The 16,050-nt window shown below is 41.0% G+C and overlaps 1 protein-coding gene across 2 annotated transcripts in view; it reads left to right on the top strand.

Moving 5' to 3' along the window:
- Positions 1-16,050, top strand: part of syt7b (synaptotagmin VIIb) — a 112,877-nt gene that overhangs the window by 45,005 nt on the left and 51,822 nt on the right. For both annotated transcript variants that reach the window (XM_074666435.1, XM_074666437.1), the window contains exon 2: positions 8,336-8,439. In XM_074666435.1, coding sequence (XP_074522536.1) covers positions 8,336-8,439 — 104 coding nt within the window. The remainder of the gene's footprint in view (positions 1-8,335; positions 8,440-16,050) is intronic.

Here is a 16,050-nt window from a genome sequence, read left to right on the forward strand (position 1 = left end):
AAAGATACCAGAGACGAGTGCATGGACTGAATTAGGAAGGATGCTGTTGGGAAGTGTTTGTGAGAGAACCAGAAAGGCCAACTGCAGCCTTGCAACGTTTTCTCATGACTTACTCTTATTTACACTGTTGTGGCCATTTGAAATCAGAAGTAACATTATTTTTAACAAGTAAAAATCACAGACTATAAAACAACAAAAAGGTTCTACAAAATAGTTTGACATTTGGCAAAAAACACAAGTTTCTTTTCTCTGACAGACTTTTATATCCTTTAGATTAGTTTAAAGGCCTGAAACAAGGCTGAATGGATTACTTTCAAAGTGTATTTACCCGTCCTCGTGAAGCAGACTAAACACACAGCAGTGTGGAGTGTTTGGGCAAAACACTGAGAGCAGCACGATGCACAAGAAGCCCCTGACTGCAGCCTGCAGAACGAGGCGTGCCTCAACGTGCGCGGGGTTAAACGCGTTGCGCTCTATCCACTGTGAGGCTTTCCGTCTTCTTCTTCACATTTTACAAGTTTCCACGCGTTTAACCCCGCCCACGTTGAGGCACGCCTCGTTCTGCAGGCTGCAGTCAGGGGTAGTTGCGATGCACTGGAGAACAGCAAAATGTGACTGTACAAACTCAGCTATATGTTTATAATTAATAACATTTATAGCTTTCCATCTCTCTTTTTACCATTTTTTCTACTTACTGAAGTAGAAAAGATTTAATTTTGTAAGAATTTGTTATTCTAGGAGTTAAGTAATGCACCCGATTTACCCTGTGCAGTGAAACATGTCTAAATGTCATTCCTGCTCCATGCTTGTTTAAAAATTAGTGTAATGTGCAGAGCTTTAGCAAAAAAGAGTAGTTTGACACCTTTTTCATGTATATCATTGGTTCCTGACAAATTTTTGACTTTACATCTTTTTTTGGGTTAGGAATAAGGATTACTGGTGTCAATTGGTGTTTGAGATTTAATCAGTCAGCTTCACTTTTCACTTTAACTAAGAATGGAGAATAAAAAAGAAAAGGACACAGAGGGAGGAGAGAGGAGGGAATAATGTGGTGAGAGGTCACAGGTCACATTTAAACCCGGGCTGCCCACTTCAAGGACTTTCAAGGATGTGCACTGTCACTACATAGGTAAACATCATCCCAAAAGCCTCTGTTTTATGATGTGGAATTAAACAAATAATAGAACATCAACTCCAGTATTAACTGACTCACCTAAATTAACTTGAGGTCACAAAGGTGGTAATTCAAGCTGAGGTGAGACTGAATCATATTATAGAAGTGTGACAAACACTCATACAGTAAGCTAAAAAAGGCTGTGACGCGCTGACACTCTGTGCAGCTGCTGGGTGTGATGAGAACTCACAGTAGGTTTGCAGTAAACCTCATTTTATACAGGTATTATATAAAATCTTAAGCTTTGTAGCTGATTTCCGAGCACTACAGCATAAAGTAATCTGGTCAGGTGTTTCTTTGCTGTTAATTAAAGAGAAGGTTGTTAAAATCATTTGATTTCTGCTGTGACGTGAGTGCAGTACTTATAGCCTCAGGATGAATTAAAGGTGACTTTGACTGGTACTTTGAAAGCAGTCATGTAGAAAGTCTGACATTTCAAGCTGCAATTTTAGAGCAACTTGGACTTTCTATGTCATTTTTATTTCACCAATGACAGAAAAAAAAACACTCTCTACACCTGCAGTCTTGAAATACTTAAGGTGCTTTTCAACAGCAGGAACTTTACCCAGGATTAGGGACCTTTTGAGGAACTGTGTGTTTTGACAGCAGGAACCAGGGTCTAATTGTAGTTCTGGGCTAGTTTATCTCCAACCTTAAAATCCCCTGCTGCAGTACTTTCCAGAAGTTCAGGACTTTTTGACATGGCCTGCAATGCTGAACGTTTCTGGTTGTTATATTGTTTCGATTTCACCCGCCCTCTCTTACACAAAACTGTGAATGTTGTGGCAAACGCCCAAAGTGCATTCTATTTATGTAATGAAAGGTCAAAACGTCCTCATCAGATAACTTTTCAAGGATAATCCAAAACCATCTATGAGGGAAGTTACGACCTAACAGGGTCACTCTTTAATACTGAACACAGGCAGATCCTTGCCTTAAACTCTACCTTCTTGTCAGTGGTGGCTGCTGGTCAGTCAAGGAGGGGAAGCTCATTTTTTTTCTGGCTTACATCACAAATTTGTTAAATTGTTAAATGTAAATTCTACCCTCCGTGCCAGCTTGCTATTAGCTGAAGCTGCTACGTATGACTACGACAGGCTGTAAGTGTGAGTGGCAGGGGGAGAAGCTTTGCAGCTATAGCTGTAGCTGCTTAAAAAGAGAGAGAATCTTTAAACACAACGCTCGTTTTTAAGAAAGGTAAACTTGCTGGGGATTGATAAAGCCTCCGGACCAGTCCAAAACAACTGACTGTAAAACTCAGAAGATGCTCCGGTGGAGAGTTATACTTCAAGATTGCTGACTGGCTCATTTCACTGTCAATCAAAAAGGGATTCGGCCTCCGAAAGATCATCCAATCATCATGCAGAAGCCCAGCGTCCAGGCCAGCCCACTGCCTCATAGACCCCCAGAGACGCTGAGCGTCTGATGGGCGGGACAAAGCCCAGAGTTTATCCAATGACCGTGCAGTTTCCACAGTGGAACAACCCACTCTAAGCTTCCCCGCTGAAGTCAGAAGACGCCCAGCATCCAACTGTGTTAAAGTGCTGAGACACTGCGGGGATGAATGAGAAGGAGGTCGAGGCAGTTACCTGTGATAGGTAGCTGATTCTGAACAAAAGATGAAGGAATTCTAGCGCATATTTTGTCAATGATATGTACACACAGCAGAACATATCACCACTCTTTTGGGTACATTTTAGGGTAAGCTATGCTTCCCTTGCAGTCTTAGAGCAATCGCCACTGCTAGTAAGACTAGCAAAATGTTTGCAAAGCCATAATGTTCGGTCAAAAACAGCACGAGTTGAATCTTCTCCGTGCTAACTGACTGCATTGTCCTCAGTCTGTAGCTTTCTGACAGGTCATCCTTGCTGTTTAACCTTTGTCTTTTCTTACCACCTTCTTCTGGTCTGGTGCTGCCAATTACTTTTATCGCCTCTATGTCACTTGCCTAATTAGCATAATCTTTAGGGACATCAGGCCTTTATAGAAATACAGACAACAAAACCAGTAAGTTACTGGAAATAAAAAGTCCTGGTACTTCTAGGCAGAAAGATTAGTCTTCCCACTCAGTTCAGTGACTGTGCATGACATGCAATAAACAGGTTACAGCCTTTTTGTGCGTGGTTTCTCATTTTAAAAGACAGCACTGAGAATGAAATGCAACTCGTGTAAAGTTATCCCAACAGGATCATTTGCTCTGTTATTATAAACCTGTCTTTATACCTTTCTGTATCCTATCAGCACATCATCATTATCAGCCTCATTTTGTAAACTGCAGGAAAATTAAGATTAACAGGCGTGGGACTTTGTTTGAGAAAGGCAGCGGCAGTTTAATGAAGACTATTCTTCTGATGAGTAGCTCTAATCAGATGTGTTATATATTCTATAATTACCTCAGGACAGAAACCAACGGCGTGTTTGCCGAGAGGCTGCAAGTAGGACGTGGGCAGACGAGAATAACAATTAAAAAGAGAATATGGAGAGTACACTGTAGCCTTTAATTGAGAATGAAACTGTTTTTGCATTCAATTAAGTGATCATTAGCAGAGTGGTATCAGTCTATAGATAATCATATACTCTGGTGTACGTAACAGAGTGAATGGAGCGAGTTAGAGTGATGGGAGCAGTTCTGCCAGAGTCTCTTGTTTACACTTTGAGCCATAGGAGGTCCCCAGTGTGACTCCAAACACAGCTCAGCAGGTACTGCATCTGAAAGTACGACACACATTTATTTGAACTTTCTATGACCTAACATTAAATCATTATATCAGCTGGACATGCTTGTTTTGAAGGCATGTTTTCAGACAGCAGACAGTAAGTTAAGAAGCTCCATCAATCTCAGAGCAGATTTTTTTTTCAAGATTTTCTTTTTATTAACTCACGTCCAAGCAAATATGTTTTCAAGTGGATAAAGAATGAAAGTATAACAGATGGAGTCTATTCACAATAAAGAATCCGTTAACATGTATTCAGCAGCTATATACGAAGTTCTGCAAAAAAAAAAAAAAACAACTAAGCATGAAGACAAGTTTTTCTGTCAAATGATTATATAATTATCACACTCTGCTCCCATTTTAGTTTGCACATTATCCAAACTTTTTTGGAAGCTGCATTGTTGTTTAACAAGCCTTGTTTCTACTGTAAAAAATCTTCTACAAATTGAGCACAATGTTTTGTGAAATATGCAGAAATGTATGATTCATAATGATTGAGCAGATCCAGAAATCGAATCATCCTAAATAGATCCAAATCAAGGCCACAGCAGAAAGACTGAATGTACATTGATGAAGTCTGTTGCAACCATTATCTAATGGCAGCAATTAGCTGCTTAATTTATTTGGATTACACCATAATACGCTCCAAATTAACTGGGCAGCCATCGAGCGACTTCCCCAAACAGGATGAGGGAAAGTGGTGTATCCAAAACAGTCACTCTGTGCAGGTGACTGGCTCTCACCAGCTGGTACACGTGGTTCAGTGAGCTGTTCACTCTGTCATGAACTGTTAACATCTAAATATGTGTTAGTGACCTGCTTGTTCTATCCTTTACTAAGTCTTAACTTTTTTGGTCATATTTTATTGGTTAAATGTCACTGCAGACTGATAATTCTTAAATAAGATAAACTCCATCATTAACATAAAAGCTTGTAACTTTTGGTCCGTTTTTACATATTGGTAAACCAGAGCATTATGACACATTTTTAAAGTTATCAACAGCAGCATCAAGATGAGTTTAGAAGTGGAATTTATTACCTCTCATCCATTGTTCCCTGTAGAGCATAATGGAAAAAAGCTTCCCATCAATGATTAGTTCTCTAATGAGTCCAGTTCCTGCAACTGATGCTCAGGAGGTCATTTTATAGCAGAGGTCGCAGTGAGAAGTGGATTTTGGATGGTATGAGCTCATCTACTTGGCAAAGATCTTGTTCTAAATTAAGGATAAAAGAGATCTCACAGATTACTTGTGAGGCGATGCAGCTGAGGTAATACGAGTGTTGTATCAGGGCATCATGGTAAAGTGTGGGAGAAAGAGGGGGAAGCAGCCATCAGCTCTCATCAGTGACAAATTAAAAAAAAAAAAGAAAAAGAAAGAAAGAAAAATGAAATGTTTCTCTGCACATATTCAAATGTTTTTGCCAAGGTTTTGGGAATATGAGAGGAGAGTTATAAAGCTTTAAAAAAACTTTGAAGATCTGTAAATGAGCACACTGTGGTCCAACACCTCCCATGTTTACCCAAAGACTGATTAGGTTAAACAAAAAACAAAAGATCATTTCCAAAACTGACTTTTTGGCTTCTGAGTTTAGCCCCAATATCTGATCCCGACAGTCAATCTGCAGTACATTTACAGGTGTATGTTTATGTGTGCATCTAAAAATCTGAAAATGCATAGGTGCTTTTCACAAATTATCACAGAAAGAAAGAAAGATTAGGGTTTGATGCAAAAAAAGAGAAACTCAATGTTCTGAAGACTTAAAATGAAAAAATATACTAAAACATACGATTATCTGAAATCATCTGTGTGGTACAATTCAGGGAAGTCATTTCTGGCTAAAACAAGTTTTTGGACCACATTTGAGCAGCTCGCTTTATATTAATTTTCCACATATCTCCTGTAAAACCTGGAGGAAGAAACCAGAAACATGTTCACTCTCTGTTGGCGCTGTCCATGGTGCTGAACTGAAGCACTTTGTATTTTACATGGACTACACTGAAAAAAGCATAAAGTTAAAATATGTCAAAGAGTGATTTATGTGTGATATTGTATGTGAAGTACTCCTATGATTGAGAAAAGAAATATCTGATAACACTATAAGACATAACGTTCACGCTTTGGTCACACCTGGTTCTAACACATCCAGTATTCTTCTGTTCAGTTTTGCTTGCACATTGCTCAAGTCTCTTTAGTAATTATCATGTATATGAAGCTACCTGTGCTGCCAAGCTAATTTACAAACTACGAGTCTCACATTTAAGGGAGTGACGATGCAGTGTTGAATGTAGTTTTTCTTTTTATGACAGTTTATGATAAGAGGAAGAGAAGGGCTTACCTTCAAAATGTTGGAAAATGGAAAACCTGAAGGGAAATCTGAAAACGCAGTCAGAGAAGATTAAAATGCACTGCTTGAGGCACATGGCATTCAGAAAGTATCATCAGGAGAGGGGTTTAGAGAGTGGTTTCTTGTTATTTTTGACATTAACTTCAAGGCTGACTGATCCAACATTACAATGAATATCCCTGTATGTCTCCCGGAGGCTCATTCAGTTCACAGTTATGCTGGGGTCTATAGCCTTGATTTAAGTGGTTTTAGTTCTTCTAAATATTAAAGTTTCAGCATCTTTTGCCTAAAAGCTGCATCATAATTAAAGTCTGTTCTGCAGTTTTTTAGGGCATTTGATTTTAATTTCAGAAGAGAAAGGTGACAGGTCTGATCAGAATCAGAGCAGGTCCCCTCCAGTTGAAGTCTGTTAGTGCATTTGTTGGTGTTATTACTTGTAGTACAGGGTTATTTTCCCACGCTGGTGGGTCATGGGGGTTTAATAATTCAGGTGTCAAGGCTCTGTATAAGATGACATGTCTAACTGCAAACCTCTGACACTGGCAAAAGGGAAGTCTGACTTTGTTTGCATACAATGAGTGTGCCCAAAGATTGAAGACTACACCTACTGTTACATCATATTTTAATTTTAGTGTTATGAAATGAGACAACTGCCGTACATGTACGTTGTTTCTATTTCACACTGGCTATAGTGGAGCTTACATGGGGTTTATTTTTGTCTTGACATGTGGAAAATCCTAGTGGGTTTTTGCCTGGATTCTTGAAGTTCCCCTGCTGATAACACCCCACCAAGTGAAAAACTGTCAGACTTGTGTGTCCACACTCTGAGGTTTGTCTGGCAGATCTCAAGGTCCGAAAAGAGTCTTTTTTTTCTCTTCCTAGCTGGTTGTGTTTCTTCCAGCTCAAGGTTATTTCCACTTCTTGACAAAGCTAGGTTTCTGTTTTTCTTTGCATTGCTCTAAAATGGTTGGAAAACACCGTCAATATTGAGACCACTTGTATGTAAAACACTGAAGCACTTTTGAGAGAAGTGTTGACACAAAACACACCCTCTGCTGCCAGCTGAGAGGCTCAAAGCAAAGCAAAAAAAATGCAGCCCTGTGATCTGCATTGCTGCCACATTTTGCCAACATTTGAATCAGCCATCTTATCAAACATGCAATAGACCTTGATTCTGGTGCGACTGGTGCATGAAAAGCACTGATTTCATCTCACATTGCTTTTCTCTGACTAAAGACGTTTAAAAAAAGCAATTTTAGCAAGTTGAACCATACAAAGAACTTTATTAAGATGTTTAGAAGAGGCTGGATGAGGATGATTAAGGCAGCTTAGCTAATCCACTTCCTCCGTTATTGGCTCTTTAAATGCATAAACACTTAATGTGCTCAGGCAAGTCTGAAAAATGAAACACGTGGATAAATAGAGGCATCAGTAATCAGATGCATTTTTTCAGGCAGGGACACTCACAGAAAGCTCCACTGTATTGCTGAGAAAAAAAGGATGTGGCGTTTATGAGCTCATTGTCTGCAGACATTGTTTTGCCTGCGTGATGTGCATTTTCAGGCACTTGGCAGACAACTGAATGAACAGCACCATTCAGAGGCAGTAATTGAGAGAATAGAGATGGGGGAAAAAAGACCGTGAAAAACATTTTCATCCATGATGGGAACAAAGTTACCGTAGGATTTACAAGATTGAAGAGTGAAGACGGAAGCTGGTAATTGCACAGCTTCCGGCTCCATGATGTTGTTTCTTCCTGACGTGCACAACTTGTCTTGATACATGCCGGAGCTTCTTCACAGGCCTCTACCACCTGATACATCTCTCTCCCTCTGTCTTACTGCTGACAGATGTGGGATGACAAGGATGCATGGGTGTAGGAAGAAAATAATAAAAGCGTATTGCATGGCTTTGCTCCTCATTATACCTATCTGTTTCTTGAGAGCACTGAGATTTTTCATATTCCTATTTTTTTTCTGAAACAAAAAGCATTGTGAGTGATGGGACAGTGACCTTCTATACTTTTAATCACAAAAACCTCAAGTGTTGAGTTAAATACACTAATACTGTTCCCTGTGTGTCTCTGTTTCTCTCTCCTCAGGCTCAGTGTCTCTCAGCGTGTTCCTGGTGTCTGTTGCAGTCGTCGTGTGTGCAGTTTGGCTGGTAGCTCTATGTGGCATCTGCACCTGGTGCCAACGTAAACTGGTAAGTTGGAGTGTTAAATATTCACATTTCCGTGAGTATATGCATTGTAAAAGACAGTATGATTTCCAATCAGGGGATGTTTCCTGAGAAGATTGGAGAAGGAAAATCACTCTTATAAAACCTCAAACTTCAGGAGAATTTGGCAAAATAATCTGATGACCCATCCAGGAGCCAGGCCTCTGCGTACTATTTTTGGAAGGGGGAAATCAGGCCTTAAAGTGATGCTCTGGGATGGAACAAGTTGGGTCCTATCACAAGGTTTAGGGCAGAAATTACCGCTACAGCAGTGTTTTTGTGCAGCAGAAGCCCAGGGCGCTCGCACCAAACACCCCCTCCCTGCTCGTCAGCCGGTTTCCTCTGCACTCAGACGGGACCATATTTTACTTGACCAAAAACACAAATCAACGGACTCCCACCAAAAAAATCTAATATCGGTCTGCATTCAGGGTTCATTTAGAGAATTTTCAGCGCATTAATTTCACACAAAAACACAGCTAAATAAGGCTCTTGTTTTCACCGTGTCGTAAAACGGCGCTACCTCCGCTGCAGAGCCACAGCTGGCTACGAGGCGCTCGCCGCTTAGTGTATCAGTCCGTGCGCGCGGCGTGCCGGATATAAACAAACGCAGGTAGTCTGCCAGGATGAAGAGACACGATGGGAACTAGAGCCTTATTTAGGGGTGTTTTTGTGTGAAAGTAATGCGCTGAAAATTCTCTAAATACAGCGTGAATGCAGACCGATATCAGATTTTTTTGGTGGAAGTCCGTTTATTTGTGTTTTTGGTCAAGAAAATATGGCCCCGTCTGAGTGCAGAGGAAACCGGCAGAGGAGCAGGGAGAGAGTGTTTGGTGCGAGTGCTCTGGGCTTCTGCTGCACAAAATCACTGCTGTAGGGGTAATTTCTGCCCTAAACCTTGTGATAGGACCCAACTTGTTCCATCCCGGAGTATCACTTTAATCATCTTGTTAGTGTAAACCTCACTTGAGAAGAACTTTTGAGAGCAAGAAATATTCTCAATACGGCAATGATTTGATGAAAAACAATACTCACAACATTCTTGTCAGCTCTCAGTACTTTGAGGTGTTTGATTTGTTGTGCTCCTGGAACATTTCGTTGTAGAGGTTTAACACTCAGCCTGTGACTGAGGGCAGAAAGCTGACATGAAAACCCACTTCACTTTACTTCCATGTTCTCTTCCAACACGCCTCCGACCAAACACCATTGTTCATGGCTGAAATGAATTACAGCTGTGTGGGTGGTCAGGTTTTCTTTTGATGACTTTGTGACCTTGAATTGAATGTATACAGTGATTGCCTGCTGTGTCACTGCGTGTGCGCGCGTGTTGGTGGAAGTGGGTTTTTTTTTTCTCTCTGCGTGTTCTCTGGGTCCAGCAGCAGAGAGGGGCTGTGTGTTTGGCCGTGACAGCAAACATGATCAGAGACCTTAGTGCTCTCTGTAAACATGGCTTTGTGCGCTCTGAGCTTTGTGCATCATGGCTGTGTGCCTCCGGCCTTCGGCGCCATGCTAATGATTCATATGCTAATGAGCATCTCTCTGAGCGACTGGCTGCTGATGGATGAACGGTAATGCTCTCTATACATTTTTGGTCTGCTGGCATTTCCTACATCTGCCCCCCCCCCCAATCTCTGTCCGTCCCTCTGTTTGAGGAGGGACTGGAGCTTAGCAGTTCATCAACATCACACAAGCTTCTTATTCTGAGGGAAAAACAGCAACTCCAAATGACACTGTTTTCTGGCGTTACATTCATAACCACTCACCAGTTGAATTATGTGTGTTAAGTGCACTTTCAAATCCACAGTGCTATTATTAGCTCACAGCAGCAAAAACCCACTGAACATGACAAACAAACCCACTTTCTATTTGTTTTGCCCTCATGTTATCTTTGCCTGTCTGTTTTTTGTTTCATCTCTCTTCTACTTTTAAACCCAATTGTCTGGTTCCTATTTGTCCCTTTGTCACTTTATCTCCTCGTCCTTGTCAGAACACGTCTGCTTTCTCTCTCCTGGATCGTGCCTCTCTTTTCCCGTCTCTGCCACCACTGTAGTTTCCCCTTCAGAGTCCTTGTCTCTTGTTTTTAATCTTCCATATTGTAATCGGATGTTTGTGTGAACTTGGAAAGGTTAGTTAAATAAACAAAGCCTACAGTTGAAAATAAACGATGATGAAATAGATAAAATGTGCGAGAGCTGACAAAATAAAAAGCACTGTGTCATTGCTGCAGTAGATTGATTTTCTTTTTCAATTGTCGCTGTTGACCATTTAACCTGTGAAATGTCTGGAAAAGACTCAAATAATTTTGAATCGACAGTCTAACAGTCCAAAATCCAAAAATTCTGCCTCAAATTTAGCAGCATGATAGACAAAAAAGCAAAAAAAACACACCAAACCTTCAAATCTGGGCACATTTGATGCTCACTTTCGTGGTGTCAGGTTCAAGTACTGACAAACCAAAAAATGAAGCATGTGATTCTGATGATCATCTAGCACACTGTGCTTGTACTGACTCACGTTTGTATCCAAATGCACACAGACATGGCTCACAGTCTGTGTAAAAGCATTTTTGCTAAGTCATACAGGCGGGGAATGTGAACCCACTCCAGCACTCTTCTTTTTTTGTCCAATTCAGTGAATATCTCCTCACAGTCTGCTAGCATTGGACCAAAAAGATAATCAGGTGTTTGTCCACAGCGCTGCCTCTCTAAGTAGGAAGCAAACAAAGTGGCTCAGAGTGAGCCACACATCAAAATCCCAGCCAAACAGCAACAGGCGGCTGTGCAGTCCAACCTCTGCTTTTGCAGATTACTCTCTCCCTGCTGGGCCCTCACCTGAAAGCAACAGAGCTTCACCACACACTACAAGAAGACTCATATCCTAAAGAGTGTTTTACTTCAATTTCTAGTCAAATATTTCAGCCATACTTAGCCAAAGTGACCTGAAAGTCCAGATACATACAGGAGTATTCATCATATGATATGAAAAAGTCTTTATTTTGCATATATGGTTGATGACTCTAGTGCTTGACTTATTGTTCAGGTCAATCTTTATTTAACCTTTTCTTGATGGACAAGTGCTTTCAGCTCCTCCTCCTGATTCAGATAACTGTTAAGTAACAGAGAAAACAAACAAGCAGTTTGTGGACATTATTTGAAAGAAAGAAGGTTTTTAAATCAGTTTTTATGAATTCGGATATTAAAGAAATGATTCACTTAGGTTACATGTATGCATGAATTCCATAAAAAGAATACACTGATATGTGAGCTTGAGGTCCAAGAAAGATGAAGCTGTCTGGAGCTGGTTTCATGCCATTGGCTGTTTCATGGGAGTGTGAATGGGAGGAGAGTGGGAGGAGGTGGGAAGAGGGAGGCAGAGGCAGAATCAGCCACAGAGGAACACAGACAGGCAGGAAGAGAAGGTGAAGCTGGATGCTCGCTGTATGGTGAACACCCACTGGTGTGACAAAAAACAATGGCAGCAGAATGAAAGAGGAAAGCATGTTTCTAACATACGTCCTGGACCTGCTCTGGATTCCCCTTCAAAACCCCTTTATTGTCCTATCCTGTTTCTCGTGTGCCCCCTTGACTCTGTCAACCGTGCATCCCATTCCTCTCCATCTTTTCTTCAGCCTTTCACATCCTCCCACTGTCCTACCTTCTCCACCCTCTCCTCTCCTGCCTCCTCAAGATTTTATGATTCTCTTTAATGATAGATGAGCAGCACTTGATAGCATATTCTCCTCTTCTAGAAATCCATCCTTCTCTGAATCTAATATTTTCTGTCCTGTGTGTAAACGCAGCACAGTGTGTGTTTACAGTGGAGGAGCTGAATACAGTTACAGCAGAGACCTGGCCCAAAGCTTTGTGTTCTATCTGAAATGTCTGTGCCGAACTGGACACATGATATGTGACATGATGAATAATAGAACATATTATGGATGCATCAGAGCTGGATACAGTACAACACTGCAGGATACAGAGCCCTGTTTTCACATAAATGTTCAGCTCTGTGCTGCCTGAAAGCCTCCAGGCTGCAAGCTGCTTAAAATCCTTTATTGAAAACAAAAAATGGCATTCATCATCAAGTTCAACAGTAAGCAGCAAATCCCTCAACCAAAAAATCCTCAATCAAAGTCTGAAAGGAGATTCAGTCATGTGAAAAGAAACATCAGCCCTAGCAATAAACATTTGTTTTTCTCTTTTCAAAAAAGATAGTGAGATGATATTGAGAAGGACATTTAAGGGACTACAAATGGTCTCCGCACTATAAAATGAGAGCATTGGTTGTTGTTTCATCTCTCGAATTAGGAATCTGCTGATGAAATCAGCTGTGAGCTGTGAGGGACAATACTGTAGTACCAGAGGTGGGGATGGGAACCCTTCACATTTAAAAGGATATGGTATTTATGCCCAGAACAGGGCAATCAGTATTGGTACTCAACAGTACCAATTTTCTCAGTATATAAACTTGCAATGCTGTGTTTATGTCCAGCATGGAAAAAATCGCAACACCTCCAGTGAATCACAGTTACAAGGATGCATTTAGGTACCTAAACATGGTACTGCTTGATGAGGTGTTGTGGTTAACCTTCAATTTGAAAGAAACACTGACCAGTACAATGGAGATATTCTTTCTGATCCCTGCAGGGGAAATAATTTTGTTTTCTCTCTGGTGCTGATCATGCCACACATGCATCAACTAATGCACACGCACACACTCACATGCGCAAACAGTTTCCTATGAACATGCAGTTATTAGGGTTTGGTGCCTTGCTCAAAGGCACCCTGTCAGTACTTCAAATGGCAACCCCGGGGTTCTTCAGCCAAGTCTTTATGGACTGAACTGCTTCCAGAAGAGGAGGCTTTAACCAAAGCACTTGCTGAAATATAATGCTGGAAGATTTTTGTTGTTGCCTATCTATTGATTAGGGTTTAGTCTACAACCGTGCATCGCAGACTGCTAACAGACTTTGAACAAATGCTGGCACATGAAGTAAGAAGTTGATGTCTGACCTTTCCTTTTGTGTGCCTTGAGTTGACTAAACCTAAAGACATGAAAAACACAACCTCCATACCTATGTGGTAGTCAATCTTCAGATGATTCAGATTGGTTCCAAGAGCGGTCAAATTTATGACCCAGAACTTTAAAGGTTAAACTTTAAACCATAGCTTCTTTTTTGCATGTTAGCTGGAGAGTTTTATAAATTAGATAGTGGTAATAATAATGGTAAATAGACTGTAATTATTTTGCGCTTTACAAGTTTGTCAAAGGTTGCATGGTGCTGCAGTGTTTAGTGCTTTGCCTCTTAGTGAGAGGATGCCTGATTTGACTCCCCCGGCCAGGCAGGTGCTTTTCTGTGTAGAGTTTGCATGTTTGCTTTGTGCATGTGCAGCGTCTCTGAAAACATGCACATCCAGTAGATTCTCTAAATTGCCTGTAGGTGGGGCAAGTGCGTGGATGATTGTTTGTCTTGACAGACTAGAAAGGCTAGCAACCTGTCCAGGGTGGCCACCCAATGGCTGCTGGGATAGTCTCCAGCCCCCATCTTGACCCAGAAAAAGAAGCGCAGTGAAGATAACTCATGCATGGATGGCCCACTCAACCACTCAAAGCACTTTTACTCTACTAATCATATTCATCCTCACACAACAATCATATGCCAATGGCAGGTGATGTTCTCGGAGTGGACCAACATTACTGACTGATTTGAATTAATTCACCAACATATACACACACCACTGACTGTGTCACTGGGTGCCATGGGGCTCAGTGTTTTGTGCAAGGACACTTAAGCGTGTGACTGCGGTAGATGGGATCAAACTGCCAATCTTTTGATTGAGAAACGACCCACTCATCCACTGAGCCACAGGCACTGCTGGTAAAGATGGGATGACAAAGAAGAAAGATTGCACAAATTTATAACACAGGCAATGTCCCTGAGTCCTGCCCAGGGACTACAAATGTTAGCTTATAACTAACTGGTACAGCTAAATGGCTGTACACTTTCACCATCAGATAAGTAAAAAATAAAAGAGAAACATTTTCAGACATGAATTTGAATAGCGAGGAAAAAATTCATGCATTAAATGAACAACATTTGAGCTTACAGTGCACTGAAAAATACATTTCTGGGTATGTCAGCAAACACATGACTCACAGCTCAGAAAACGTCCTCTTTTAAAAATGCTAACACCACAAGAAGGGGCTTTCATATCAGCTCACTTAAGGACAACAATGTTTCTATGAGGTGTCATAATGTCATGATTAGTTTTAAATTTTTCTCACTGAATATATGCAAACGGACAGGCACTGTTATGTGACTCTTCTCTTTCATGAATAATTCAAGGATCACAAACAGTGAGCTCAGCAAATCATGATGTCAGACTGTTTTCATTTTGAGACTCTTATGTCATCTCCTACATGACTGCTGCATGGATGTCAGAGCTGTCACTTACAACCCACTCAGCCGAGGCTTTTAAATTTGTATGCTCCCTCTATATGTGAGTCAATCTCCTCAGCATCTGCCAACAGTCTTAAGACATGACATGTCAGGTGGAGTGAAAACAAAAAAGTAGCCTGTGGGTGAGATCTCGAAACGTTTATTTCAAGTGACGTGACTGTAAAAGATGTGACTGCACAGCGAGGACGACTTGGTGTTCCTGATGAGGGGGCTAAACCTGCAGCACTGCAAGAGAAGTGCCAGTGAAGTTACATGATACACACTTCATGAACCAACTATAAAACGGGCCGTTTCCATTTGTACACACTGCTGATAGCAGAGCAGAACAAAACCATTCATAAAACCACAATGGAAAGACAGATTTCCTCCTTCCTGTCTTAATTAACATGCAATGGCAGATTTAATCACTTTAATTTCTGCATCATCATGCCTACTACTGTTCCTCTCTGTGGAGCGGTTTGAAAGGGGGTTATTTGCAGAGGGTGTCGCTCAAAAATCTCCATTTTGAGGCAGAGAGAATGAGTTAGATTGACACTCCAAAGAGGGAAGTTCTGAATTATTGTGCCACTTTATTTGATGGGTCAGACAGTCAAGCAGGTCCTGACAAAGCTGTACATACATAGTGAAACCAGAATTCTAATAGCTACATGATAAAGTAGATCGCCCTTAAAAAAACACAAAAAATTGTCTGACGTGAAACTCACCACAATGTGACCAAAGCAGCTATCTCCTAATGCTGTGATTTCCCCCCTACCTGTATGTTTCAGCATTTAATCTTCATTTTTATCTATTTGGCATGATATAATAATGATTACCAATGTGGGGGCGTCATCCATAAAGTCCTGCATGTTTGTCAGAAATATGACATATGTGGTTTAAACTTAGTCCATAATTACACACAGCAACAGATGGCTGCGTAGCTGAGATCTCCAAACAGGAACAAGTCCAAAATGTAGTTTCCTTAATTATGGAGAAAACTTCTCAAGCTCATCTCAAGATGGTGTTGTGGTCGACCCTCTGAGTGAATTTATTTTCATATGTGCTCTTTATGTCCATGATGTGAGATAATAATGAAAGTGTTATGTAAGTGTAGAGGGTCTGTGTGACTCAGCAGAGCTCAGTGTTATAACCCTCCA

Source organism: Halichoeres trimaculatus, unplaced genomic scaffold, assembly GCF_033239565.1.
Source record: "Halichoeres trimaculatus isolate MK-OKI-2021-1 unplaced genomic scaffold, fHalTri1.1 fHalTri1_scaffold_3, whole genome shotgun sequence".
NCBI classification, from domain to species: Eukaryota; Metazoa; Chordata; class Actinopteri; order Labriformes; family Labridae; genus Halichoeres; species Halichoeres trimaculatus.